The sequence below is a fragment of the Diorhabda carinulata genome, chromosome 7, assembly GCF_026250575.1.
Source record: "Diorhabda carinulata isolate Delta chromosome 7, icDioCari1.1, whole genome shotgun sequence".
Taxonomy (NCBI): Eukaryota; Metazoa; Arthropoda; class Insecta; order Coleoptera; family Chrysomelidae; genus Diorhabda; species Diorhabda carinulata.
In genome coordinates this window covers 23,284,299-23,312,263 of record NC_079466.1, presented here as the reverse complement: position 1 = coordinate 23,312,263, position 27,965 = coordinate 23,284,299, and the positions used below count along the sequence as shown (strand labels likewise).

The 27,965-nt window shown below is 34.1% G+C and overlaps 3 protein-coding genes across 7 annotated transcripts in view; 2 read left to right on the top strand and 1 right to left on the bottom strand.

Annotated features, from left to right (window-relative positions):
• The window catches only part of LOC130896269 (somatostatin receptor type 2-like), a 216,293-nt gene that overhangs the window by 53,155 nt on the left and 135,173 nt on the right, over positions 1-27,965 (bottom strand). The window lies entirely within an intron of this gene.
• LOC130896272 (uncharacterized) lies at positions 436-13,658 on the top strand. 3 transcript variants are annotated; one of them, XM_057804254.1, is made up of 2 exons: positions 436-498; positions 4,172-5,261. In XM_057804254.1, the coding sequence occupies exon 2, from the start codon at positions 4,192-4,194 to the stop codon at positions 5,170-5,172; it is 981 nt and encodes a 326-aa protein (XP_057660237.1). In that variant the 5' UTR covers positions 436-498; positions 4,172-4,191; the 3' UTR covers positions 5,173-5,261. The 3 variants fall into 3 exon arrangements, with proteins under 3 accessions (XP_057660237.1, XP_057660239.1, XP_057660238.1); XM_057804256.1 differs by lacking the exon at positions 4,172-5,261 and adding an exon at positions 12,711-13,658 and having other exon boundaries at positions 449-498; XM_057804255.1 differs by lacking the exons at positions 436-498; positions 4,172-5,261 and adding exons at positions 9,767-9,850; positions 12,711-13,658.
• Positions 15,458-24,180, top strand: LOC130896273 (uncharacterized). 2 transcript variants are annotated; one of them, XM_057804257.1, is made up of 2 exons: positions 15,458-15,537; positions 23,159-24,180. In XM_057804257.1, exons 1-2 carry the CDS (start codon positions 15,535-15,537, stop codon positions 24,086-24,088), a joined length of 933 nt encoding a protein of 310 aa, XP_057660240.1. In that variant the 5' UTR covers positions 15,458-15,534; the 3' UTR covers positions 24,089-24,180. The 2 variants fall into 2 exon arrangements, with proteins under 2 accessions (XP_057660240.1, XP_057660241.1); XM_057804258.1 differs by lacking the exon at positions 15,458-15,537 and adding an exon at positions 17,690-17,814 and having other exon boundaries at positions 23,159-24,151.

Below are 27,965 nucleotides of genomic sequence, written 5' to 3'. Positions count from 1 at the left end.
TCAAAAACTCCGAATAGACTATACATAGAAGTAATAATATTTACCAGACTTCACCAGATTACAAAAGCACACTATTGTATATACGTGAAGTTGCGTAAACAATTGTTTCACCTGGCTTTCAGTCAAGCATGAAATTGTATCTCTTTGAGTGAGAATAACTTCTAAAGTTGACGCAAAGTTACCCAAGCAAGGTTTGAAACACATTCCCCATTATTCGTAGCGGATAAAGTTTATTTTCATGCTCTCATCTAACATTGGTAAGTGTTCCTCTGAGATTGAGATGGATAAAGTTGGCAAATTCGTTTCGTTTAGCATTCGGAGAAATTAATAACCTCGTATAACAATTTCAGTAACTAGATCATCGATTCATATTCTCGTTTTTTTTTCGTCATAAATGAAATATAATACAATGGGAGAAGCGTTGAATGTATCGTATTCTGATGCAGCATTTGGTTATAATCAACTGTTTGTGGTTGCCGAATGTTTGAGTGATCTGTGGTAAGTAATCATTTTATTTATTCGAATTATCATGAAAATGATATCACACAATTAAATATACCACAGGAAACATCGAATATTGTTTGTTTCAAATTATATTTTAATTTGGATAGTCCAAAATTGCATATTTTGTGCGGTCAGATCACATTTGGAATTACTTCGGCCAAAATATATTTAATAATTGACTGGGGTTTTCTACCACCAAACGGTAAGTTGTCGAAAAAATTAACATGAGAAAGGAAGAAGCTAAAATATTGCTGAAAATATAAAAAAAATATACAAATAAAGACCTAGAAGAAGCGCTGAAGAACGAAAATGAGATTAAGCAAGATTAAGTTAGTTGGGATATATCGGGAAAACTGGACCGGGAACAGATATAAGAATGATGGTGTAGAGGACTCAGAGTGAGAAAAGAAGAGGAAAACCTAGTTAGAGATAGTCGGATAACTTGGATATCTATTTGGACATAAAATAGATAAGGAATTGGAAAAAATGGCTATGGATAAGCAGAAATGGTGAACAAGCTGAAGACGTCTACTCAGTTCCATCAAAAAAGCTCCGCCATAAAGGACGTGCGATCATCATATATACGACTAAGTTCGTAAGGAACTGAAGCCGAAGGACATACTCCATTTAGCCATAATCTGTAGTGTTCAAGATATCTAAACAACCCAAAATCACCATGAATCTTGTCGCAATCAAATTGGGTACATTAAGGGTATATATTCCACACCTAGGGGTTGTTTAGGATAACTAGCTCAAAGGTAAGGTAGACCACGGTACAGTCAGGAACAGGTTTCTTAGGTTGAGTAACAGAGGAAACGAAACTAGCTAGATTATGGTTTTAATTTGCACTCTCTATATAAAGATTTGTTGGATAACATGCAAGTTCAAACTTGAATCAACTTCTAGTCATTATGCTGCTGAGGATGTTAGAATTCTTGTCTTGGTAGCCGTGAAAGATCGAGCTTCCATATGATTCTGACTCCAGGTGAGAATTTTGTTCTGTGATTCGTTTTTGTTTGTTCAAAAAAACGTTCGTTGGGAAAAAGATGAGCGCAAACGGTGTAGAGAAATCAAAGACGCATCTACAGATTTGGAAACACTTGGAAGCGATGTATTTCAAAACCTACGAGGAAGTTGTAGCCTGTCTTCGCGGGGCGGCGGCAGACTTCGACGCCACGTGCATTAATCTAAACTAAACTAAATAGAGGAAAGTCTGAGCTTTACAAACACGTATTAATCAAAACTGATTAACATGTTTTTCATTATGAAAATTCATTGTGAAGGTTTTTTGTATGGACAAACCTCGTAATATATATTATAGAACAATATGAAAGAATTTTACAAAGAAAACAATCCAGTGACCCCAGAATTAGGTAATACAAAGAAAATCCATCTCACTGATTACAACAGTGAAATAAAATAAGCGTCCCAATTATGACAAGTTAAGTGTGCTCTAAGAAGACGAGTGTCAAGTTCGACATTTCACAGAGTGTGTTAAATGGAACGAGACAGGACTCGTAATGTGGGTTAGCCAGTCGTAAACTGTCTTTTCTTATTTGTAATCGTTGCTACAACATAGTGGAAGACAAAAAGTTTAGTATATAGACCCAGAAACAAGTTGGTATGAGTTACATGAAGAAAAATCTAGAATATTCTAAAAACTAATACGCAAAAACATAATATTTTGTAAACATGTGTCAGCGTTTATTTTAATATAAATTAGGTTTGTTGTAAACACTTTTTAATGAATTGTAGTCGTGCGGTTACGATTTTTGTTTATTATCCTTTATATTTAATTTATTAAATGTATTCGATAAATTATCTAAATCGTTCATAAAATATATTCAAATATCAATAAATTATCAACTGATATAAAGTTCTCATTTGAAATTGGTCCTACAGAAAAATTATTAAAAACTTTACTAGTAAATGTATTAAATTGAGAAATTTTGATAAATAAAACTTATTTAGGAAAAGTCTATATAGCATATATAAATGAAAAAACAGATTTAGCAAGTGGATTTCATCAAATTCAAATATCAATATATAATAAAATAAGAAGTCTTGGCACAGTAATTTGTAAGTCCTGTCCCTCGATGAACGTATATTTCGTGCTGTAGTATTAAAATACTTGACCGCACGAATCCTACTGACTGCGCCAGTTATATTTTCGATGTCCGAAAATTTATTTTTAAAAATTTATTAAACTCAAAATTACAATATCTTATAAAGTTGAATTAATTGTAGTTAATTCGCTTATGAAATTAATTCTGTTCATTCAACTTGCAATTTTGAGTTAATAAATTTTTAAAAATGAATTTTCGGACATCGAAAATAAAAGTTTTTTATTATATTATTATAAATATTATCGATATAATATAGATTAATAAATTTTCTTCAGTTACATTAATTGAATTTCCACATAAAAAAACCAACATTCATTCAATATATTTATCCAACAAGAAAAACGGTTTTCTTTATGAGTATAAAAACTAATTTATCTGTCAGAATTATGTAGAATTTTGACAGATGACATAAAGCACTGAATAAGCTGTTTACACACACTCAAAACTACAGGCGCGTTTCGAAGTTATTACTTGGTTATCGAAACGCGTGTCAGACAACATAATTGGTGTAGTGGTGGTGTAAACAGTGTAATCTGTAGATATATCTATGATCTAAGATCAGATAGATAATCAGTTGATTGCAAATCTTAACTCAGAACGAGATTTTGATCACTGTTTCCGAACATTGCTCTCAATTTTCGGCGGAAATTTTATATTTAAAACAAATTTTTATTGGTTTTTTTCGTGCGTTAATTCTTCCGAGATATTCATTGATTTGTATAATACGAGGGAGGGTCAAATATTATAGATATATAGAGATATTAATCACTGAATATTTACAAAAATTCATAGTTTTTCTAGGTGAATTTGTCACCCCTTCGGAACCCTTTTGATGCCGCTATCGCATAGTTCCTTGGGAAACTCGAAATATTAATCACTGAACTCGACAACTCGGAAAGCCTCTACATTGTGTTGAATTTTTGTCCTCCGAGGGCTAATTTCAGTATTCCAAACATGTGGAAGTGGCAGGTTGATAATTTTGGACTGTTAGAGGGCGTTTCAAGCGATAAGCGGGTTTCACGTGTTTTTTTAGAGAATACAGAACACAAAATCTTATCCGCGGACATTATTTTTTTTGGTTACACTTCGATTTCGGGATAGTGTAGTGTATTGAAGATTTGCCTTGAAAAGCCGTCTCCATCCGCCTCGATTTGCGTCAGCAAGCGGTGACTGCATGAATTTTTGATCAAATTTCAACGGTTTGGTTAAGTTCATCTGAAATTTTTCGAACAATCACTCCACGGTCCTCCCAAATGAGTTGTTTTACGCGACGAATGTTGTCTGGTGTGATGCTGGTCACGGTCGACGTTCGTGCGGCTCATTCTCAACGGTTTCACGACCATCATATGACGGGAATTGATGATTTTCAAAGTTCAAATAACCACGTGGCAATCCGTTAACTAACAGCATCACCCACTGGTCTTCGAGGGTCAGTTTCTGACCAAAAATGAACTGATCCGGGTTAGTTTAGATTCAGATCGTGATCAGGTTGAACCGATCGTAGTTTCCGAGAAGTCCTTGAATAATTTTTTTTGTTACAGATTTTTTTAACTGCTCAAAAATGACGGACGTACAAAACGTAACCAAACTAGCTAACGATCCTTTGGACGCGAACGAGAAAGATTTCCACGATCGTATCTTACAAACTTATTTGATTATAGGATACATGGATTACGTTACAGAAAACGTCAGGGTGATGATCAACTTACTAAGTGTAGCCGCAAATGTGTTTATCATTGTGATAATGAAGAAAAGCAACAAATTCACATCGAAAACCGACAGATTAATATTTCATTACGCTGTATGGCATACAATCTATTCGTTCTCATACGATTTGATCGAGGATTTCTTGGGAGTAACTGGTTTATACATTCACGTTCCGTTTGTCGTTTATATGATTTTATTCGAAATAGCGAAATCGGGTCTTTATTTGGTATATTTTTTCTCGTTAGGCTTAGGAATTGATTGGTTGCTTAATATCCACAATTTTAAGTTGGGAGAAAGATGTAGTAGATTCAATGAGAATTTACTGTACGTTATGTACGGAATGGGGATTTTTTTATCTATCATAGTATTTATATCTTTATGGTTCAGTTATATCTACTGGAAAATAAAATCTATTACATCGAAAACTATTTACTACTCGATATTCTTTATAATTTTAGTTTTGAATAAGTTAGAACGTACTAATGAATCTGCTTCAAATAAACAATCTTATAATCTAACTGTGGCTAATATTATCATTTTTCCTTGGATGCCTTTATATATTTATCAGCAATTATTATCTTTCACGTACGGTCATTTCATTTTACATAGTGTAGTTTTATATACTATATTTTTACCTCAATGGATTTGTAGTTGTAATTCCATTGTTATTTTTATGATCTTGTTTAATTTGAATAAATATTTCGAATTGGGGTTCTGGGGATTGTTCAAAAGACGGGCCAAAAATTATGTCGTAGACACGGAAAAACTGGTTGAAAACGAAGAAGATAATAATCAAGAAAGTAGAACCGTTCCAAGTGATCAAATCTATTTATGAAAGCAGTAGTGGATTCCAATCAAGTTAATTTTCACGAATTAAGATAAATGATTTGCATTGTGAATTATATAATAAATTTTTATATTACCGATTGTTTTTTTCATAATCTCTAATAAAAATCAACTTTATAACGTATGCTATGGATTATTGAAATTTAGTATCTAGTTTCAAAATTTCAAAATGCACATTTTGAAATTATAGTTTATGGTACATCTATTGTTGACTGAATATGACGATTTTTGAAAAATATAACTAAAAGATTTTTAGACAAAAGCCCTGGTAGTGCGTCCTGATGTCCCGCTTTCCACTGATATCTCCTAAATTTTCCGGAAACCTGTGCAAGCGACTATGGCGGCTTATGCTCATATTCAAGTTCAATATTGCATTGAAATTTTTTATTTTCAAAGAAATTCTACATCACACAGATGTGGTAGATGTAGTCCATTCGCGTCGCCCTAGATACCATCCAACGCTTCGGATCTAGGAGACGTAATTTAGCTCTATCGGAAATAAAGTTGAAATCAACAACATCCATGGTTTACCTTGTTCATCCTGGATACTCGCCATCTTAGTTAGAAGTCACATATCGTCCCAGCGGAAGAGAATCTTGAGCCGTCAGAATGGTACAAACTGTTCTCTGAAGAAATAGTTTCAAGTAGACCATAGATGTTTGCACGGAACGTATAATGTAAGTCAAACATTTTTAGAAGATGGGTCAATCGCAGTGACCGCAAAACAGAAAGCGGACTCGTTGTGTCTCATGTTTACTTCATGCAGATTGGGAACTTTCTAGGCTTCAATCCATACCAAAAAAGGAAGAAAAACGACAGCTACTGTTCGATTGCTTTAGTTCCAGTCATGAGAAAGTTGTTAGCTAGCAAATATTGACATATCTTCATCAGTAAACGGCTTTCGGAAACATACATCAATCGGAGATATCGTCCATCAACGTATGTACTGAAGCTATAGGGGAATATGGGAAATCCCTAGCAATCGCACTGGACATACCAAAGGGTTTGCTATGCCAACCTTCTAAATAAATTAAGAAGATATGTTTTGTCGTCCTCACCACCTTACTAACTACTATATTTTTCTTTCCAGACTTAATATTTTCTCTCGAGTGCCAGTTTTCTTCTTAACCAAAGCTCTTTGTTTGGTTGCACTGTTTCAAGGACATAAACAGTTTCATGATGCCCAGTTTTATATAGATGGAGGGAGGACAATTTAGTCACTAGATACTAATGAGTTCTGGACTATATTTTTCTTTCCAGACTCCATATTTTCTCTCGAGTGCCAGTTTTCTTCTTAACCAAAGCTCCTTGTTTGGTTCCACTGTTTCAAGGACATAAACAGTTTCATGATGCCCAGTTTTATATAGATGGAGGGAGGACAATTTAGTCACTAGATACTAATGAGTTATGGACTATATTTTTCTTTCCAGACTCCATATTTTCTCTCGAGTGCCAGTTTTCTTCTTAACCAAAGCTCTTTGTTTGGTTGCACTGTTTCAAGGACATAAACAGTTTCATGATGCCCAGTTTTATATAGATGGAGGGAGGACAATTTAGTCACTAGATACTAATGAGTTCTGGACTATATTTTTCTTTCCAGACTCCATATTTTCTCTCGAGTGCCAGTTTTCTTCTTAACCAAAGCTCCTTGTTTGGTTCCACTGTTTCAAGGACATAAACAGTTTCATGATGCCCAGTTTTATATAGATGGAGGGAGGACAATTTAGTCACTAGATACTAATGAGTTATGGACTATATTTTTCTTTCCAGACTCCATATTTTCTCTCGAGTGCCAGTTTTCTTCTTAACCAAAGCTCCTTGTTTGGTTCCACTGTTTCAAGGACATAAACAGTTTCATGATGCCCAGTTTTATATAGATGGAGGGAGGACAATTTAGTCACTAGATACTAATGAGTTCTGGACTATATTTTTCTTTCCAGACTCCATATTTTCTCTCGAGTGCCAGTTTTCTTCTTAACCAAAGCTCTTTGTTTGGTTCCACTGTTTCAAGGACATAAACAGTTTCATGATGCCCAGTTTTATATAGATGGAGGGAGGACAATTTAGTCACTAGATACTAATGAGTTATGGACTATATTTTTCTTTCCAGACTCCATATTTTCTCTCGAGTGCCAGTTTTCTTCTTAACCAAAGCTCCTTGTTTGGTTCCACTGTTTCAAGGACATAAACAGTTTCATGATGCCCAGTTTTATATAGATGGAGGGAGGACAATTTAGTCACTAGATACTAATGAGTTCTGGACTATATTTTTCTTTCCAGACTCCATATTTTCTCTCGAGTGCCAGTTTTCTTCTTAACCAAAGCTCCTTGTTTGGTTCCACTGTTTCAAGGACATAAACAGTTTCATGATGCCCAGTTTTATATAGATGGAGGGAGGACAATTTAGTCACTAGATACTAATGAGTTCTGGACTATATTTTTCTTTCCAGACTCCATATTTTCTCTCGAGTGCCAGTTTTCTTCTTAACCAAAGCTCCTTGTTTGGTTCCACTGTTTCAAGGACATAAACAGTTTCATGATGCCCAGTTTTATATAGATGGAGGGAGGACAATTTAGTCACTAGATACTAATGAGTTCTGGACTATATTTTTCTTTCCAGACTCCATATTTTCTCTCGAGTGCCAGTTTTCTTCTTAACCAAAGCTCCTTGTTTGGTTGCACTGTTTCAAGGACATAAACAGTTTCATGATGCCCAGTTTTATATAGATGGAGGGAGGACAATTTAGTCACTAGATACTAATGAGTTCTGGACTATATTTTTCTTTCCAGACTCCATATTTTCTCTCGAGTGCCAGTTTTCTTCTTAACCAAAGCTCCTTGTTTGGTTCCACTGTTTCAAGGACATAAACAGTTTCATGATGCCCAGTTTTATATAGATGGAGGGAGGACAATTTAGTCACTAGATACTAATGAGTTATGGACTATATTTTTCTTTCCAGACTCCATATTTTCTCTCGAGTGCCAGTTTTCTTCTTAACCAAAGCTCTTTGTTTGGTTGCACTGTTTCAAGGACATAAACAGTTTCATGATGCCCAGTTTTATATAGATGGAGGGAGGACAATTTAGTCACTAGATACTAATGAGTTCTGGACTATATTTTTCTTTCCAGACTCCATATTTTCTCTCGAGTGCCAGTTTTCTTCTTAACCAAAGCTCTTTGTTTGGTTCCACTGTTTCAAGGACATAAACAGTTTCATGATGCCCAGTTTTATATAGATGGAGGGAGGACAATTTAGTCACTAGATACTAATGAGTTCTGGACTATATTTTTCTTTCCAGACTCCATATTTTCTCTCGAGTGCCAGTTTTCTTCTTAACCAAAGCTCTTTGTTTGGTTCCACTGTTTCAAGGACATAAACAGTTTCATGATGCCCAGTTTTATATAGATGGAGGGAGGACAATTTAGTCACTAGATACTAATGAGTTCTGGACTATATTTTTCTTTCCAGACTCCATATTTTCTCTCGAGTGCCAGTTTTCTTCTTAACCAAAGCTCCTTGTTTGGTTCCACTGTTTCAAGGACATAAACAGTTTCATGATGCCCAGTTTTATATAGATGGAGGGAGGACAATTTAGTCACTAGATACTAATGAGTTCTGGACTATATTTTTCTTTCCAGAATCCATATTTTCTCTCGAGTGCCAGTTTTCTTCTTAACCAAAGCTCCTTGTTTGGTTCCACTGTTTCAAGGACATAAACAGTTTCATGATGCCCAGTTTTATATAGATGGAGGGAGGATAATTTAGTCACTAGATACTAATGAGTTCTGGACTATATTTTTCTTTCCAGACTCCATATTTTCTCTCGAGTTCCAGTTTCTTCTTAACCAATGCTTTTGTTGACTCTACTGTTTCAAGGACATACAAAATAGTGAAACTTTGTTGACCAAGAAGGATGTTCTTCATTTTTACATCAACATTGGAGAAAATGTTTTACTTCTGTTCGAGGAGCCAAAGATAACAGCTATTATTATTTAGTAGCATTAGAAAAGTTAAAGCTTCGTTGGAAAAGTGTAGAGATGGCAGACAGCTATTTCCTCGTTTTTATTTGACTCCTTCAATGTTTTGGAATCCTTTCAATCGTGGAAAAAAGTCACACGTACTAAGTGAGGCGATAAGATGCGTGGGGTAGCGTTATTATACAAAAATTATTGAGTGTGCTAATACATTGTCATGGTGGTACAACTAAATGGTTTTCCCGGATTTCCTAATTCAAAAATTTGTACTTGCCATTAACAAAAATTGAAAAAATATTGCAATGATTGTGCTAAAAGCCTTTATCGCATGCGGAAAATTTAACGGTATGTTTCCAATACAAATGCGTGTAAAGTAGAAAATTTTATTACCGATCTCTCTTATCAAATTGTTTATCTTATTTTTTCAACTTCTCCAAATTAGCAATTCTTCGTAATTACTTCGTAATTCTCATCAGTATGGTTTAAAAGTGAGTCAAATGTAATAATAAAACGAGCTAATACACCAAATAGCATAATTATTAAACGAGTTTGCTGTAATTTTCTTAAATACCGTTTATGCCCATCAATTTGAACTGTGTAGGTTCGGTAGTAACCAACCATTATCTTGTTTAAATGCGTAGTAGACTGAGTCTACTTACAATAGTGGCGTTGTGGCTTTATTAAAAATTCAGTAAGTATTTTGACATACTTTTTACGTAAATATTGGCATCTAGATTTATAAAATCCCACTTTAAAATTGAAACATGAAAGCAATGATTAAACACAAATTATTTCGTCTCATTTTGAATTTATTTCATTGCATACAAGTTGAAGATCTTAACTTGTTACATCTAGAAACAGAAAAAAATACGGCAGCCATTTTCACAGATTATCATTGAGTTCGGGGCTATTTGAGATAAATCTTTGGCTCTGACGGAAAGGTTTTTTGATACAATATATTTGATCTAATATTAATTTGGATTAAAAAAATCCCGAGGTACTATTTCCGATAATTAAGCGGATGCGTCTCGGCACGCTCTCCGTCACTGGAAAAGGGATCAGTTTACCTGTGTAGCGGGTAGCCTAACTTCGTGACTTACCTTGTAACTAATTCGTTGTTGGTTCTAAGACCGAGAAGTTAAACTAACAACAAAAACACCTTTTTTTTTTATTGTTAATCAAATAAAATTGCTGTAGGAAATATAATAAATAAACAACCTTTGATAGTTTTTTTATAAAACGTTTATTATATGTAAAATTTTTCAACAACTTACTTATTTACATAAGAAAATTTATATAAATTGAATTAAAATTATATTCACTAACAATCCACTTGTGTAATACAATTACAACTCATGTTTGGTCCAATTTACAAGAATTTTTATATACAACTTGCCTAGTTATTTATCAAAAATAGTTTTATAAAATAGACCTGAACGAAATGTTGAAATTAAATAGATTAAATTAGAAAAAATGTCAACTCACGTTAACGATTTAGTTATTTAGTTGTTACATTACTTATTTACAAGTGGAATTTAAAAATTAATAGCTGTGTTTCACTTACCTGAATTCCAATTTAAAAAAAGGCACACTTTCCCTTGTCCGATTTTAAAACGGTAAACGGTGTATTGTACACGGTTTCTTCGAGAATCATGAAAGTACTAAGCCGAGTCCTTTGGTTGTTACGGATAGTTTGGTGTGAAGTTGTAAAGTGAAGGGAAACGAGCGCGCCGGCACGCTCTCCGTCATTAGTGAAGGGCAAGGAGAGTGTGCAGGCACGCGCACCGTCAGTGGGCAAGGAATTGGTATTGAATGGGCTTAAACGTTTATACTTTCGTATAATACTTGCCGTTTATAGTTTTTTCTTTTTCAAGATAGTCAATGAAACTTATCGATGAACACATACCCATGACTATACCAAAAAACGGTTGCCATTAGGCAAACACAGCATCCAACAAGCGGTTACCCATGCATAATTCTTCAATCAGTTAAATCACATGCTTTCTTTTGATATACTGATATGTCTCCCTAACCTCAATATGACGGTAGTGGTGAACTGTTATCGTTGGTTGCTGCAGTTTTTCGCCGTCCTCAAATAATGATGCTGGGTCTAACAATTTTTTCATTTGCATAGTTGTATCATCATTTAAAAACAAACATTTAATAATAGTTTGATACTTAATATTATAAATTTCCAGAGAAATATCCACTAGGCACTTATCCTATTGTCAACTAGAAACTAAGCGTGCAATATGGCTGGAATTTTGTAGAAAATCTTTCATGCGCAATGTATTTCCCAACTTATATTAAACTGAAGGTAAACTAAATCCTAATTGATTTACCTGTTTTATACAAAATCATTCACCAATAAACCTTCTCCCGCGAAAATTAATTCCAGCGGAAAAACTTTGACTTTGACAGGAATCTTCTAATTTATTCCTTGATTACTAAACTATAGAGTAAGGACTGTAAGGAATTGGCCCTTTATCCCTATTTAAGCTATTCTAGCCTATTTGATGTATTTAGGCCTTCAGGCCTGATTCTTTTCGTTGTATATATAAGATGGCCAATCTCCATTTTCTGGTACGTCGATACAATAAGGAAAAGACCTTTATTGAGGGTGTAGGTGTATTCAGATCGTGATAGGCTTAAGAAATCTCTATGTGAAACTACGTTTTCACAAAACCAAAATGAAAAACAAGAAAAATTTGCTCCGATATCTATTTATACAAAAGGATTGGGAGGAGTATTTAATAGAGTGGGTTTTTAATCGGTTTATAAATCCAAAAATACATTAAAATAAAGAATGGTTTATATGAAATTACCTGTTGTGATTGTGAAGTATATTGGGCAGACTAAAAGATCCGTTATTGTCCGGTTTAAAGAGCACAGTCATAATCATGATATAAATATTAATAATGTAAACTTTTTAACAAATGTATCTAATAATAAATTGTTACATTCGAAAGCATTGAAATTGTTGAATGTAATAGTAGCTTAAATAGGGACGAAGGGCCTTTCAGCAAATGTTTATTGATGGAAAATTTAGTATCAAAAACGGTAAGTCAAGTTGATAAGTTTACCTTCAGTCTCTGAAGACGATAACTTGGTTATCGAAACGCGCGTCACAGACATTGTAATTGTGAATGTTGCTGTAGTGGTTCCGACTTTATTTTTTATTAATTTGAGTTTGAATAATTTGTAATTATATTGATAAAGCTGTATATCTCTAGAAATTGGCGCAAATCGAATGTTATCTATTTCAATTGAAAAATAAACAGATTTAATCAAATCGCCGTTTGAAATTAACGTTTACATCTGAATCTTGGATCAATGATTCAATGAATTTCACTGTTCTAAACTTTAATAAGACATACTAGAACAATTATGATCCGCGTGAGTGATTATCAGACATTTGGCAAACTCCAAATACCGATAAACTTCGTATCTGCAAAATATAAACTGATTAAATGTACAACTTAACGAAAATTAACTCTGATTCATATACATATTCGAAATGAAAATAACAAATTTTGTATTTATTTTCACAGGTATGGCAGATAATTCGTCGGTTTGGGAAGACGATCCCCATTTAGAAAAACACGGTAGAAGCTGGTTGGAATATCTGGCGTTAACAACAGATTACTTAAGTATCCCGCTTTGTTTTTTGGCTGTTCTAGCAGATTATTCACTTATATACACCATTTTGAGGTACCGAAGATTAAAAAACAGAACTAACTATTATCTATTGAATTTCGCAGCTTTCCATCTTGTTTATATTATATCCACACCGTTATTTTATTTAATATTAGATATATTTTATAAGGATGGAATGGAAATTAATTGGTATTGCACGTGGTCTAGAGTCGAAAACTTCGGTATGGCTCTTCTTCTAACCTTCATAGCCGGTTATGGAGTCGACGTTTTAATCGAAGATCATAAACCCACTTGGTTCTCGAAATACAGGGAGAGATATTTTTATCTATTTTCGTTTTTTTATTTCTTACATTTTATGATATATTTAATTTCGGCGAGTATATGTTTCAAAGAAGCTTTTAGAAACAACTTTAATTTTTATTTTTTAACAATTTATTATTTATTGGAGGTGATATTCTTATTATATTTAGGTATTAGTGATAAATATGAAAAATCGAACGCTCTAACTATATCAATAACAATTCTTCTAATTTGGTTACCGTTATTTTTCGTTTATAATTTATTGAATTTCGTTAAAGATACGAATGTCGAATTTTTTTTGTGGTATTCGGCGTTTTTGCCGGAATATCTGGCGTATAGCTCGCCGATAATTGTTTCTTGTCAATTATGGAAATATAACAAGCATTTTAAAACGGCTTTCAGAAAATTATTCAAAAGGCACGTGTCTTTTCCAGATTACGAAGAATTGTTCATGAATGAAACTAAAATCGATGACGATGACAAGATGTAAATATCGCTTCTATGTCTATCTATTTACGTAAAAATAATAAAAAATAGTTAAATACCCTTTATTTGTTTTTGTACGAACCCAATTACACACTATATTATACAAGTTATGTCAAAATCCCAAAAGATACGTAGTGGGAGCCAAAATGTTTGTACAGCGCTTTTCAATTTTATCTTCGCTGTTAAAGATTTCATCTCTTAACTCTTAACTTCAGCTTTGCGAACAAAAAAATAGTCTCGGAGTGTCAGATCAGGGTTATATGGTAAGGGTTCCATCTTGAAAGCAGTTTGGACTGGAGGATTTTCATCATACAAGCGCACACCTCGTATGATTTTACTGCTTATTGTAACCATCAATTTTTTCGTGACCTTATGGACGCAATATATTGACGAATAAGTGTAGAGTGCTAAATAACAAAGAAATAGAGCACAAAAATGGTGTGATTGAGTTCAAAGAACGAAGTAGTCGAAACGGGCCTTCAGAGAGAAGATGTAGAAGACCACCAACGAAAACATACATCGATGATAAATAGTAAAGGAGTGGAAAGATAAAGAATTGTAGAAATGGGGAACTCGTGAAAGAAAATGCGTTAAAAGAAGTTGAGGAATAGTTTCTAGTTTTTAAACAGTGTATTATTTAATAGATTTCGTAGATCTTAAAATTTAAGCAACAACTTTGGCGCGATGGCTTTTGGACGGGTTGGAATTCCATCATACTCCGTCATTCCACTCCATACCCGATGAGTCTGGGCACTCACGTCGTTCCATTGGCGCGCTACCACGCCATTTGGATTGATGGAATAATAGTTCCAATAGCCTAAAATCTAAAACCCTGAAAAATAGATAGATAAGTAGATAAATGATGAAAAAACAGGCTTATCGGCCAAATATCATTCCATTAATCAATGGTGAATCCATAATTACATATTAATGTAAAAAATATTCCTATTTTGCTCACAACAGTGCTCTAAATAAACAAATCGTTGTTGATTTTGAAAAACTTGGCACCAATTTGGCAAAATGCTTGTTCATACTTGTCTAAAATATTCCATGTGCCTAATTTTTCTCGATATCTTGATCAATAAGTTTGTATAGATGAGGTGTAATAATTTTCGAGCCATGCTTATGGTCAATGGGATTTTTTTCGATTAATAAACAATGCTAAATCAATACATTCTTTTGGGCATGCAACAATCCTTCGTTTTTATTTTTTCAACCCTTCAAACATCACACACTCTTTTCTCTATTCAACCCTGAAACATTACACTTGTTAAACTCTTTGATTACTGTCGGGGTATCTAAGAGTTTGACTGGATATTCCAAGTATTCAGGACAATCATCTAGACAAGGTAATCGACAGAGCCAAAGACATGAGATAAAGCAATGGATATCAATGGAAAATGTGTAGAAGCCTTTTTTTGGCAAATTAAGTCGTGATGACTAAGTTCCAAAGGTATTTTCGTGAAAATAATTGATTACAACCCTAAGCTACTTACAGAATTTAACGGAAAAGTGAAAATTTGGTAAAAAAATATGAATGACAAAAACTATTATTTTTCTGTTAACTACCAATAAAATATACAACACATTTGGTTCGAATAACTTTGAATATTGCTTATAGTAATTAATTTATTTATCATACTTCGTATTTTCCATATATCGTAACGACTAATTAGTTTTCTTTTACATTTATATGTAATCTATTAATTTGGGACAACCTGTACGTTGAATTTGACGTTTTGCGACTTTTTGATCCAATTATGGAGTGAATTAAAAAATTGTTTATCCCGTTTAATTTCAATTACCTATCTGGCAGTAAAATACGAATATCAAAATTACGATAACCTTCAGTTTGGTAAATATTATCGTAGCAACATTTTCATTCCAAACAATTTGACAAAAATATTCTTAATCGGTTCGTTGGTGTCGATAATGGTAAGCCTTTTCCATTATTATACTATAGTATTATAATTATTATTCTCTATTCCATTTTGTATTAGTTACATAACTGACATTGAAACCGAATATGAAATTTTGTTTGTTGACATGCCCGTGTAAATAAAAACCGTTGCAACTTCGTATCGTCGAAAATTTTTCACACAGAAAAATTTTTAATGCAATAAATTTACATTGATTAATGTTGTGTAACGAACGATGAACGAATCAAATGGTTTTTGGACAACTTTCAACAGTCCAATTCACCAGGAGGCGACGGAATCTTCCCAACCTTCCCAAGAAGTCCATCCTTACCAATATGCATAAAAAACGGAATTCGGAATGCTCTCACGAATAAAAAGAAACGTAGTGTGTGCTTCTTGGACATAGAAGGTGCCTTTGACAACACTCCACAGGAGTATTTCTATTACCACAAGGAGAAATTACATCCCCAATTATGTAGAGCCTAGTAGTAGACGAATGTGGATCGACTGACTTTGTCATCTACGCAAGGACGAGCTTTGAGGAAAGAATCTGTGACATAGTTCAAAAAGGACTCAATTACAAGAAGATAATGTCGATAAATGAGACTGAATGTCAAGTCCTACCTAATTATTTCACTAGTTAGCCACAAATGCTCTGATGGTGTGCAGAAATTTCGCAGAGAGAAATTGGGATTGTGACATCGATGTACACGGCAACCGTAAGGCAGTGGTTTTGGGTATAGAGCTTCGAGAACTCAATGCTAAGCTGTAAGAGCTATTAGGAATAAAACACCATGCGATAAATAAACAGAAATGGCACCATATCATTCTGTTCAACAGGCAAGCAACCGAAGAGCTCTAAGCACCAATATAATAAAATCCAAACTGATTTGGATATGCCTGGGAAAGCTAAACCAGCTAAGCAATGGATTCCGGAACACCATGGAGTGTAGGGGAAAAACAGCTGACATTCCTTATAGAACTATTGCCCATAATTTATCCACATCTGGTAGGATGCGTTAACCAATAAGCAACAGATAAATACTAGATGTAGTGGAGAATACGGTTAATAAAAGAAAATACTAATGGAATCGATGGTGGGTGAAAAGCAGTTCATCTAATTGTCTTTCAGCTCATTTTTCTCCATTTTCCTGGCTCTTTATTCGCTTCACTATCGATATTGAATCATCTCGCTAAATCAACCTAATTGTTCAACCAACATTTTTAGGCCAAGAGAGTAAAAAACGTACGGGAACAGGTAATATGTTCAGGGGTGTCCCCTGAATGTGAATCCAAGTGGGCGTCATGGGTGGGGGGCTTCCCTTCAGCCGTCATCTTGAAAAACACGTTTTATTAAATATTTCGCGAACCGCGCATCGTATTGTATAGTAAAACAAAATGGTAATATAGAAAATATATACTTGAAATAATGTATTAACTGTCAAAAAATTGCTATTAAATTGTACTCACAAATTTCCAATATTTTCAAAATAATACAAAAATTAATACTAGAAGAAGTGTTTGAGAAGAATATTTTACAATTTCTGCGTCCTGACAACAAGGCATGGTTTCTATGGAAGACCAAACGCTTTCTTTTGGTTTGCCCAAAATTTTACAGGTATAAATAGAGCCTCAAAAAACAGAGAGAGAGAGAATCGTAGAAATTACCATTCCAAACCTGACGTACGAGAGTAGAATTTCTGAAGAAAAAAAAAACAAAATATGCTGGTAATGATTCTTCACTTATTGGAAGATAACAGACAATTCTATGAAGCCCTATCAAATGATGATACTCATTAGAAGCTTCATTTTATGTGTTTATAACTTACTCCTAGAATTTATATATTCTTAAGGGCACTAACCTAACCTAACATAACCTAACCTAACCTAACTTAACCTAACCTAATTTGATTTTGATTGTTACACATTCATTATAGAACAGAAGTGTTTGTAAAATTATTTATCACAATCGCTTCTGCTAATTACCATATCATCGTGACATGTAGACAGATCCACCATTAAACAAAATAAAAACATTTGTATATATTTCAGACTTATCAATTATCTCCTGTATTATTTTTGTCATCAAAATCGCTTCTGTTAAGTAGCATATCATCGTGGTATTCGACCTTGTTTGAGATGAAATGGGAGGGAGTGAGTTTCTGTATCTCAATTTATGTTAGCAAACAACACAACTTATCTTTGTTATTGTTGAATAAACATGTGTCTGTGATTGAAAATATTATTTAGTGGAACCAACTGTTATTGAAAGTTTTAAATCGTTAATTTGGTGGTGAGCTTTGTATTCATTCGTAAATTTCAAAATTATTTCTAGTCCCTAACTGGCTAGGAGTCATCTATGTTTATTTTTAGTTTTCATACATCAGTTGATGTCGTTTGATATACTTTCCAAAATAGTTTATCATTTTCTCATATCATAACATACGAGGTCTGGCTAATAAGTAACGAGACTACGCGCCTAAAGGGCGCCCTAGACGCGTGGGGTAAATGACCGAATGGGTTCCAGCGGATCAGACTGTCAACTAGACTTACTATTTGTCAGTTTTGGCAACATTACGAGAACTAGTTCGTAAAAAAAGAGTTGTGGATAAACAACTCGTGGATTTTGCACCAGGACAATGTACCTGTCCATAACGCGTTATCTGTGAAGCAGTATTTGGCCAATAAGCGCATTTCAGCGCTCGAACACCCGCCGTACTCATCAGATTTGGCTCCGTGCGACTTCTTTTGAAATAGACACGATTTGAATCGAAGAAGACTTCTAGCACTGCTTCGATCAATGGAAAAAACGTATGGAAAGGTGTGTGGCGAAAGTAGGGGAGTATATTGAAGGGGAGCATTCGAAATTATGATAATTTTTATAATAAAACCGTTTTTCTCAACTAGTCTCGTTATTTAATAGCCAGACCTCGTACTCCGGTTTTGCTGTTCGTAGAGGATTGAGTAGATGATGTAAAAATAGTGCTGTGACATAAAAAAATCTCATACGATCACTAATTTCTGAGTTATAGGCCCTCAAAGTTTTTCTCATGTGAGTTACATGATGATCGACTGTATGATTGCGTTTTAATGTGAGTATTTTCAATAAAATAAATATAAATTCTATTTTGGCAACTTTAAAAGCTTATAACTCAAAAACGAGGGGTCGTATGAGAATTTTTTTTATGTCACAGCATTATTTTCATGTTTTAAACACGTGCAAAAAATTGCATGCAAGTCTCTGTAAACAGTAAAAGTAAACAAATTCCTAACCTCAAATTTTTACTAAGTTTTTTTAAATAGTTCAACAATGAAAATGACAAAGCTGAGTTTTACGACACTCAGCTGATTTGCATGCTTTTTTGTATTGCATTGTATTATGTTAAACGGCATTTAAAAAAAGTTATCTGTAACTCATTTTCTTTTAAAAAGACAAATGGAAAACGATGAATTTCTAATAAAACCATTACTGAATTATTAATGTTAGTTTCCATCAGAATATCTTCATATTTTCTATGCTTATGCACGTTAAATTTCATTTGCATTGCAAATTTTGGCTTCAGATTCTTTGACGAAAAACACGTTTAAAATATACCGAATGCAAAATAAGGCATCACCCCATGGAATATGGTTTAATAAATTATTATTAAAAGTCATTGTTGCTTCTCGTTTATCAGATTCTAACGTATTCCTACCTCCAGTTAGATAATCGCACTAACAATAATGTTTATTGTGTTGCATAAGCTGCAGTTATATCCAAAACAAAACAAATGCCTGTCGTGCATTGTTGGGTTAATTAAATAAACAATTTTGGTTACAAAAATAGCGGATATTAGGAATCTAATTGGGATATTTTCTTCTATACACTTCGCGAGAAAAGTATGGAATTACAATGGACTAAATTTTAAAAACAATTACACCTATTGAAGACGTTGACAATATACAAAAAAATAATCAAGTCAACTGTGTCACAGGTAGTTGTGAGATATAGAAAAATCGGAGGATATGATAGAAGGAAAATGCAGGGTCGTCCATCCGCGACTACACCTGCAGGTAATAGATTTCTGAGACTGCAAGCTTTACCGAGAAGACGTGTAACATCAAAACAGCTTCAACAAGAATTAGCTCAGTAAGTAAGTAGATAAACCGTGAGAACTTCTTAAGTATGGAGGCTCACAACTTAAGGCAAGCGTCCATGGACTCATTAGGAAACGGATTAAATATTGAACTGCACCAACTACAGAGGCATTTCCTTGCTAAACGGCATCTACAAAGAAATGGCCGGGATACTGTCTAGAAGGCTGGAGGTGTACGGCAGAGCGAGTAATTGGAGTCTACCAATTCTTCATAACCGGCAAGCTTACCACAGCGTAATAAGACTAGTGGTCATGACCTTTTGCAACGCCTATTCATCGGTAGAAGAGGTCTGAAGCAAGTGGATGCTCTTGTATTGGAAAGAATGTTCAGGAGACTGCAGACCAATCCAGGTGGAACCTTACTCAACTGATTAAGACAGAAGATGGCCTACACAGATCATGTTGACTTGCTAAACAGAAGGGACTACACCTTCGAGAGTATTGACAACTTCGAATATCTTGAATCTCTCATAACTGAAAACAACGAGGTTTCACTGGAGATAAAGGAGAGAGTGAAAGCTGGAAACAAGACATATTACAATGCCCAGAAGATGCCGAACTCCTTCCTACTCAGCAGGCGCACAAAAAAGAGGATCTACCGTACAGTACTAAGGCCGGTTGTCATTTTAGAGGCTTTTCTAATCACAGAAGGAATAAGAAGTGGCTGTAGTTCATTTTCATCTTAATTGAAAAGCATAATTGCCACTGGAATGTAACCAATCCAAAGCACAAACATAAGAAAACCCTAAAAGCCTCTAATTAAAGAAAATGAAGATGGAAAACGACTTCTTAGTGTTTGAACTGCAAAACTTGAATGGTTATAACCAAAGAAGATGATTGGAACAACTTCATACACGTCCAATAAATCTCTGTCACGAGTTTTTGATTTCCAGGAGAGGTGACATGAGTTGGCCTCCACGCAGACGTGATTTAACACCTATGGACGATGTTACTTGTAAGAAATGAATTCCCAAGCAGCGTGGGAGATGTTCCTGAAAAGGCTAGGTTAACACATGTGTGAATTCTACAAGATTTTGAGATGTCACTCATGAAATTAATTAGACAAAGAAAGTTCAGGAGATCATTTAAAAAGAATGGAATATTCAATATCAACCATGAGAGTATGGGACGCAAAAATAAAAAGTAGGAGGACTTGTGGGATAAAGTAATTGTTCTGTACTCAAGAAAAACTTGGAAAGAAACCAAAAAACCAGCAAAAAAGCATGGACTAAGCTTGTATATCCACACATTGTGGCGGATTTACCAATTTGCCTCCAGGAGGCTATTTATCTTTTGCCGGCTCTACTGTTCTCTGAAATTCGATGCTTTTGTTTGAGAACTATGGTTTTGTATGAGATTTTGATAATTTTCGCGGCAAAAAATTGTTAAAGAACATTATTTTAGGCGTATTTTACAACGTCTGTCAAAATTTTTGGCATAATTCCGCCGCCATAGGCAACAGCCTATTCAGCCTGCTGGTGAATCCACGTATTAAAAGAATTGTTGTCAAAAAATTGGTTTTTCAAATAATTAGTCTTTCCACGGCTTGTTTGGCAACGGAAAAATTTTGTGTTCAAATGCTCGGAACGAGCTCGGAGTAGTTTTAATAATCCGTCAGACGTAGAGTGGAAAATACGATTGTCATTTACGCTATACAGAAAAAGACATAATTTCTGCTTATGAATTAATTAAATAGAATTAGACACAGAGGACAATGTATCACAATGGAAAACATTTTTATGATTACGTTTTATGTTTTGTTATTAACCTTCATCTGTGATGAAAAAAAATTGATCTCATACCGGGGTTAGTTAAACAAACGCATTTATTACGAAAATGGTGTATTGTATTCCATTAAAATCAATGAGAATGATCGCAGCTATTGGGTGAGGAAATAATGAAAATATACGAGGATGGTCCCAGAAGTACCTGGCTCAACAAAAAAAATTTTTGGAAAAAATATGAATTGTCAAGGACCCCAAAATAGCCGACATCACCTGTTCATTGTTGCAAATTGTTTGACCACCCAGCTATTTTTTCAAGTCTGGGAACATAGAATAATTCCAGGGAGCTGAATCTGGCGAATAGGTCGCACGAGATAGCAATTTAAACTTTAATTTATCAATTTTGGTTATTGCAACACACACACCACTTTCTTTTCAATCAAATATGGCAGTTTTTGCTTGATTTCTTCGCTCGAATGTTGCAGGATACCCGCCGTTGATAGTTTTCCTTTTTTCAAGATAGTCAATGAAAATTATCCCGCGCGTATCCCAAAAAAATCGACGCCATAACCTTAACTACGGATTAAGCCTTCTTTGGAGCCGGTTCTCCTTTTTCAGTCCATTGTTTTGATTGTTTTTTTGGTACTGGTGTGAAGTAACGGTTATGAAACGGCTTTGTTTCTGTTAAACATTGCCAAACACTCGATGGAAACATCTTCAGGAAGCTGGTTTTGTTCCATTGTGAGCAAACGCGGCACCCATCTTGTACACAGCTTCCTCATGTCCAAATTTTCAGTTAATATGCGATGTACTGGACTTTTTGAAACGCCTATTATGTCTACTAGCTCGCGCACCTTCAGTTTTCTTCAACATTTCTTGAGTAGTAACTTCATTTAATCAACCATTGCAAAGCTGGTTTTCGCATGTCGTACGGCCTCGTTTAAACTCTGCTACCCAATATTTTACTGTTAAAACCGAAGGAGTAGCCTTGCCCAGAGTACAAACTAGTTCAACGTTTATTTTGTTTGAACTAAGGCCTTTCAAAAAAAAGTATTGTGACGTAATGATGAATTTAGATTGGGTATAACCCGTCTCTGGTCTCAGATAGTTACGTAGAGTTTTTTATTTCGTCAAACACACAAAAATTTATAATGTTCGAATGTATAACTTGGAAAATTTACTTAAATATAATTTCTGAAACGAGGGGTCATCATATCACATCATTATTTTAACGCCATCTACACACCACCGAATTTTTTGCAGGAAAACCCTGTATAAAAACCTAAAATTCTATAAATAATTTCCGCGTATTTCTAAGGACCAATTTTGTTATAATTTTTTCCCTGAAGCTCTAAACTGAACCGTTTCTCGTTTTTAGTTGCCCGGTCGGTACAGATGTGTTGATGGTTGCATCGAAAATTTATGAATCTTGTCGAAATTAATCAGGAAAATCATATATTTTCACCGAATTATCGCGTTTTCTTCAGTCTTTAACAAGTGTTCAAGTATAAATTAAATACGATTGCTCAAACTCGAGACCAAAAAGTTACTTACCAATAAACGTATGTAAAAAATTTGTAATTCGTTAAAGGAATTTAAATATTGATTCTAAACAACTTATTTCAATAATTTTTTGTCTTATTTGCCACATAAATTACACAAATTTTCAAGCGCTGGACTTGGGCTAGTTACTTAACCTAACCTAACCTAACTTTTCAATACGATTCTTCTTATTTCTAGCAGTTCTATGGTTTAATGGAAGTTTTCTCTATTTCAGGAGATGAACGCCTCCAACGTCAATGTCACTGTCAACATCACCGGCTTGGAAGAAGAAACCTACAACGCCTTATCCGACATCACATTATTTTATAAAATATATTTGGAATTGTATACGATTCTTTCGATAGTATGCATAATAGCAAACTCTTTATTAATATTCGTTATATTAAAACACAGGAGATTGAGGAAAGAAAAAGAAAATATCATTTTACTTAATTGGTGTGTACTTAATACGTTTTTTATGGTGACGCAGCCGGCTACGTTCAGAATTGAAATGTACTGGACTGGGATTTGGAGGTACACGACGTTTTGCGTTTTGGAACAAACCGAATATACAGCTTTATTCGGCGATGTTATTTTGATAGAATTGTTATTTTTGTATTGGTTTTTGAAAATGTACTATCCTAGAGCGTCTAGAAAATTGTCGGCGCATCTTCACTTCGTGCTGATTATTGTATATGTCTTATTCGTAACATGTGTTGCCTTACATATAGGAACTTGCGTCAGAAGATCTCGTGGATATGCTGAAGTTATTTTGGTATTATCTTATAGTATTTTTTTACTGTTTATGATCGTTATGAATATAACTCATCTTGTGAAACGTAGGAAGTTAGTTCAGACTACCGCTGTATCGAACGTACCGTATATTCTGAGTAATATTTTCTTTTTAGCAGTTTTTCCTTTACTCGTTGTCGGTTTCGTGAGTTTCTTCATCGAAGCACATTATTTTCTAATCATTAGTTTAGTAAATATTTCTTTATTTTTAAGTATAATGAATCCGATTTATTTTTTCGTCACATTGTATAAGTTCGACAATAATTATAATACTTTCTTGGGTTATGTACTTAGATGTAAATGCAATCAATACGGAAATGATGAGATGCAAGAAGAACCTGTCGTTTATAACACTACTGTACAGATAGGTTGAATATTTTTGTTTTTCGAAAAAAAAAAAAACATTGTGATATCAAAAAAATGTAGTCATTTTATTAATTAAGTTAAAGTATAAGTAATACTTTTTATTAATGTTTTTTATTCATACCGAAAATAAATAATAATTAATAATAAAATAATTAATAGTACAGTGGATGTCAAAAAGTCGAATGAACTTTTGGTTAGGTAAACTCCGTCAAATTTTGGGGAGGGGGGCTATTTTGAAAGGTTTTTATTATCAAGTTTGTAAACTATACATTTGTGCAGATAATATTATTCGTTTGGGTAACATGCCTATTAGTCCGGACGCTGTCAACGATTCTCGTAGTCCTTTTTTGGTCGCCAAATATTTTTTGATCCGGAGATTCGATTTTTGGGGGCTGCGAGGCCACCCCTGGTTAGTTTTTGTTAGTTTTATTCATACCGAAAATAAATAATAACCTATAATAAAATAATTAATACTACAGTGGATGTCAAAAAGTCGAATGAACTTGTGGTTAGGTAAACTCCGTCAAATTTTGGGGAGGGGGGCTATTTTGAAAGGTTTTTATTATCAAGTTTGTAAACTATACATTTGTGCAGATAATATTATTCGTTTGGGTAACATGCCTATTAGTCCGGACGCTGTCAACGATTCTCGTAGTCCTTTTTTGGTCGCCAAATATTTTTTGATCCGGAGATTCGATTTTTGGGGGCTGCGAGGCCACCCCTGGTTAGTTTTTGTTAGTTTTATTCATACCGAAAATAAATAATAACCTATAATAAAATAATTAATACTACAGTGGATGTCAAAAAGTCGAATGAACTTGTGGTTAGGTAAACTCCGTCAAATTTTGGGGAGGGGGGCTATTTTGAAAGGTTTTTATTATCAAGTTTGTAAACTATACATTTGTGCAGATAATATTATTCGTTTGGGTAACATGCCTATTAGTCCGGACGCTGTCAACGATTCTCGTAGTCCTTTTTTGGTCGCCAAATATTTTTTGATCCGGAGATTCGATTTTTGGGGGCTGCGAGGCCACCCCTGGTTAGTTTTTGTTAGTTTTATTCATACCGAAAATAAATAATAACCTATAATAAAATAATTAATACTACAGTGGATGTCAAAAAGTCGAATGAACTTGTGGTTAGGTAAACTCCGTCAAATTTTGGGGAGGGGGGCTATTTTGAAAGGTTTTTATTATCAAGTTTGTAAACTATACATTTGTGCAGATAATATTATTCGTTTGGGTAACATGCCTATTAGTCCGGACGCTGTCAACGATTCTCTTAGTCCTTTTTTGGTCGCCAAATATTTTTTGATCCGGAGATTCGATTGTTGGGGGCTGCGAGGCCACCCCTGGTTAGTTTTTGTTAGTTTTATTCATACCGAAAATAAATAATAACCTATAATAAAATAATTAATAGTACAGTGGATGTCAAAAAGTCGAATGAACTTTTGGTGAGGTAAACTCCGTCAAATTTTGGGGAGGGGGGCTATTTTGAAAGGTTTTTATTATCAAGTTTGTAAACTATACATTTGTGCAGATAATATTATTCGTTTGGGTAACATGCCTATTAGTCCGGGCGCTGTCAGTGATTTTCGTAGCCCTTTTTTGGTCGCCAAATGTTTTTTGATCCGGAGATTCGATTTTTGGGGGCTGCGAGGCCACCCCTGGTTAGTTTTTGTTAGTTTTATTCATACCGAAAATAAATAATAACCTATAATAAAATAATTAATACTACAGTGGATGTCAAAAAGTCGAATGAACTTTTGGTGAGGTAAACTCCGTCAAATTTTGGGGAGGGAGGCTATTTTGAAAGGTTTTTAATATCAAGTTTGTAAAGTATACATTTGTGCAGATAATATTGATCGTTTGGGTAACATGCCTATTAGTCCGGGCGCTGTCAGTGATTTTCGTAGCCCTTTTTTGGTCGCCAAATGTTTTTTGATTCGGAGATTCGATTTTTGGGGGTTGCGAGGCCGGCCTCTGGTCAGTTTAGTTGCAAATATTCTATCGAATATTTCCGTTTTTAAATTTTGAAAAAACATTCATTAGAACCAAAGTTATAGGCAAAGATGTGTAAAATATATTAAAAAATTCGCCGATTTCTCTTTGAATCGCTCGTATTTTGACCTAGACAAACATAATTGGGACTTTTGAGGATCCATTTTAAAGAAAATACTTTTTTCCTTCAAAACGAGTCTTCGTACGTACATTTTAAAGCATTTGGAACAGTTTTATGGCATTTGGAAGACAAAATTTTAATAGGAAAATGACACTTATTTGTTTATAGGACATTTGTGCAAAGAAGACTAAACATTTTCGAAAAAAAAACAGCCTATTTTATTCCGCATAGTACTAGACAAGTTTTAAGCCTTCACTTGAAATTCCATGACAATTGGTTAATAAACTACAGCCGATTTTCGGAGCACGGCCGATTGCCGTTCTATGCGGGCACATGATTCTACGAAGCTTGCAATCTAAGCAAACTCAAATAACAGATTTTCTATATAACAAACAGTTTTTTCATGTATTTCATATCTATTTTATCTCTTTGTATTACAGTAAATTATAATATAATTAAGTTTGTGTACAGTATTTGAGTACATATGCGACAAAATCCTCACACCACAAATTCCAATCAAAAACAAGCAGCAACTGCAATACATGAAGGATAAAAAGCAAAATAAATTTTTTCTGGATCCCCTCACATAAAAGGAAACGAAGATGCAGTTAATATAATTTATTTCTTTACTGTCTATTGACTTTATAAGAATTTTATGATGAGGTAAACATTTGTTGAGAGAAAAGAAAATCCTTGTATCAGCTTCCTTTATATTACTGTAAATAAAAAAAAATTGTAGTTGAAAGCTTATTGCCATTAATGAGAATCGAGTCTGTATACAATAAAACTGGTGTGCGCAATATTTTCGGCCGTTTTTAGACACGCATATCATATTTTTAAAATTTACATAAAAATGAGCAAATTAAAAAAAAATTTTCGGAATGATGGGGAAATTTTGTCCCTTTAAATAAGTAAATCGGGGCCCTTCGACTGGAAGAAATTGCTAAGCCGATTTTGTTTCATTAATTCACAAAATTTCCTATCGAATAGACCGTTTTTATTGTTTTTTTTAAATAATTATTTTTTTTTTTTCATACTTTCGGCCAAATAAATCGACACTTACCGAGTGCATTTTGTTCCTCTGTCGATTTATATAAAAATTTTGCAATTCCACGGTTACTGATCTTTTGAGATTGCCGGCTCCCGGACTATATAAAATTCTCGTGTCGCGGTGTTTGTAATTGAAATCCTCCGAAACGGCATGACCGATTCTCATGAAATTTTCTATGCATATCGGGTAGGTCAAAGAATCTATTTTTCATTCCCCTAAATGTTAAGGGTAGTCCACCCCTAGTTTTTTTATTTTTATATTATAAATCTTAATTTTGGTAATTATAAACTTTCACGGTCACCTGGTTTTTTGGCTCTAGAAAATCGAAAAATGGATGGATTTTAATGATCTTGGTCTCAAAATGTTCCATTTTACGGCGGATTTATAAAAAAAATTAGTAGAAATAGCTGGAATGAAAATTTCTCATAGTTTTACTGTTTTACATCGTAAATAAACGGTTTTGCAAAATAATCCTTTACAAAAAATTATGGTAATTATACACATTTTTCGATTTTCTAGAGCCAACCTAAACTAACCTAACCTAACCTAACCTGGTTTTTTGGTTAGGTTAGGTTAGGTAAGTTTAGGTTAGGTTAGGTTATGTTAGGTTAGGTTAGTTTAGGTTAACTCTAGAAAATCGAAAAATGGATGGATTTTAATGATCTTGGTCTCAAAATGTTCCATTTTACCGCGGATTATATAGAATATAGTA

What these genes read in the sequence shown, in the direction of transcription:
- LOC130896272 (XM_057804254.1), top strand. Translation starts at nt 4,192, where the DNA reads ATGACGGACGTACAAAACGTAACCAAACTAGCTAACGATCCTTTGGAC.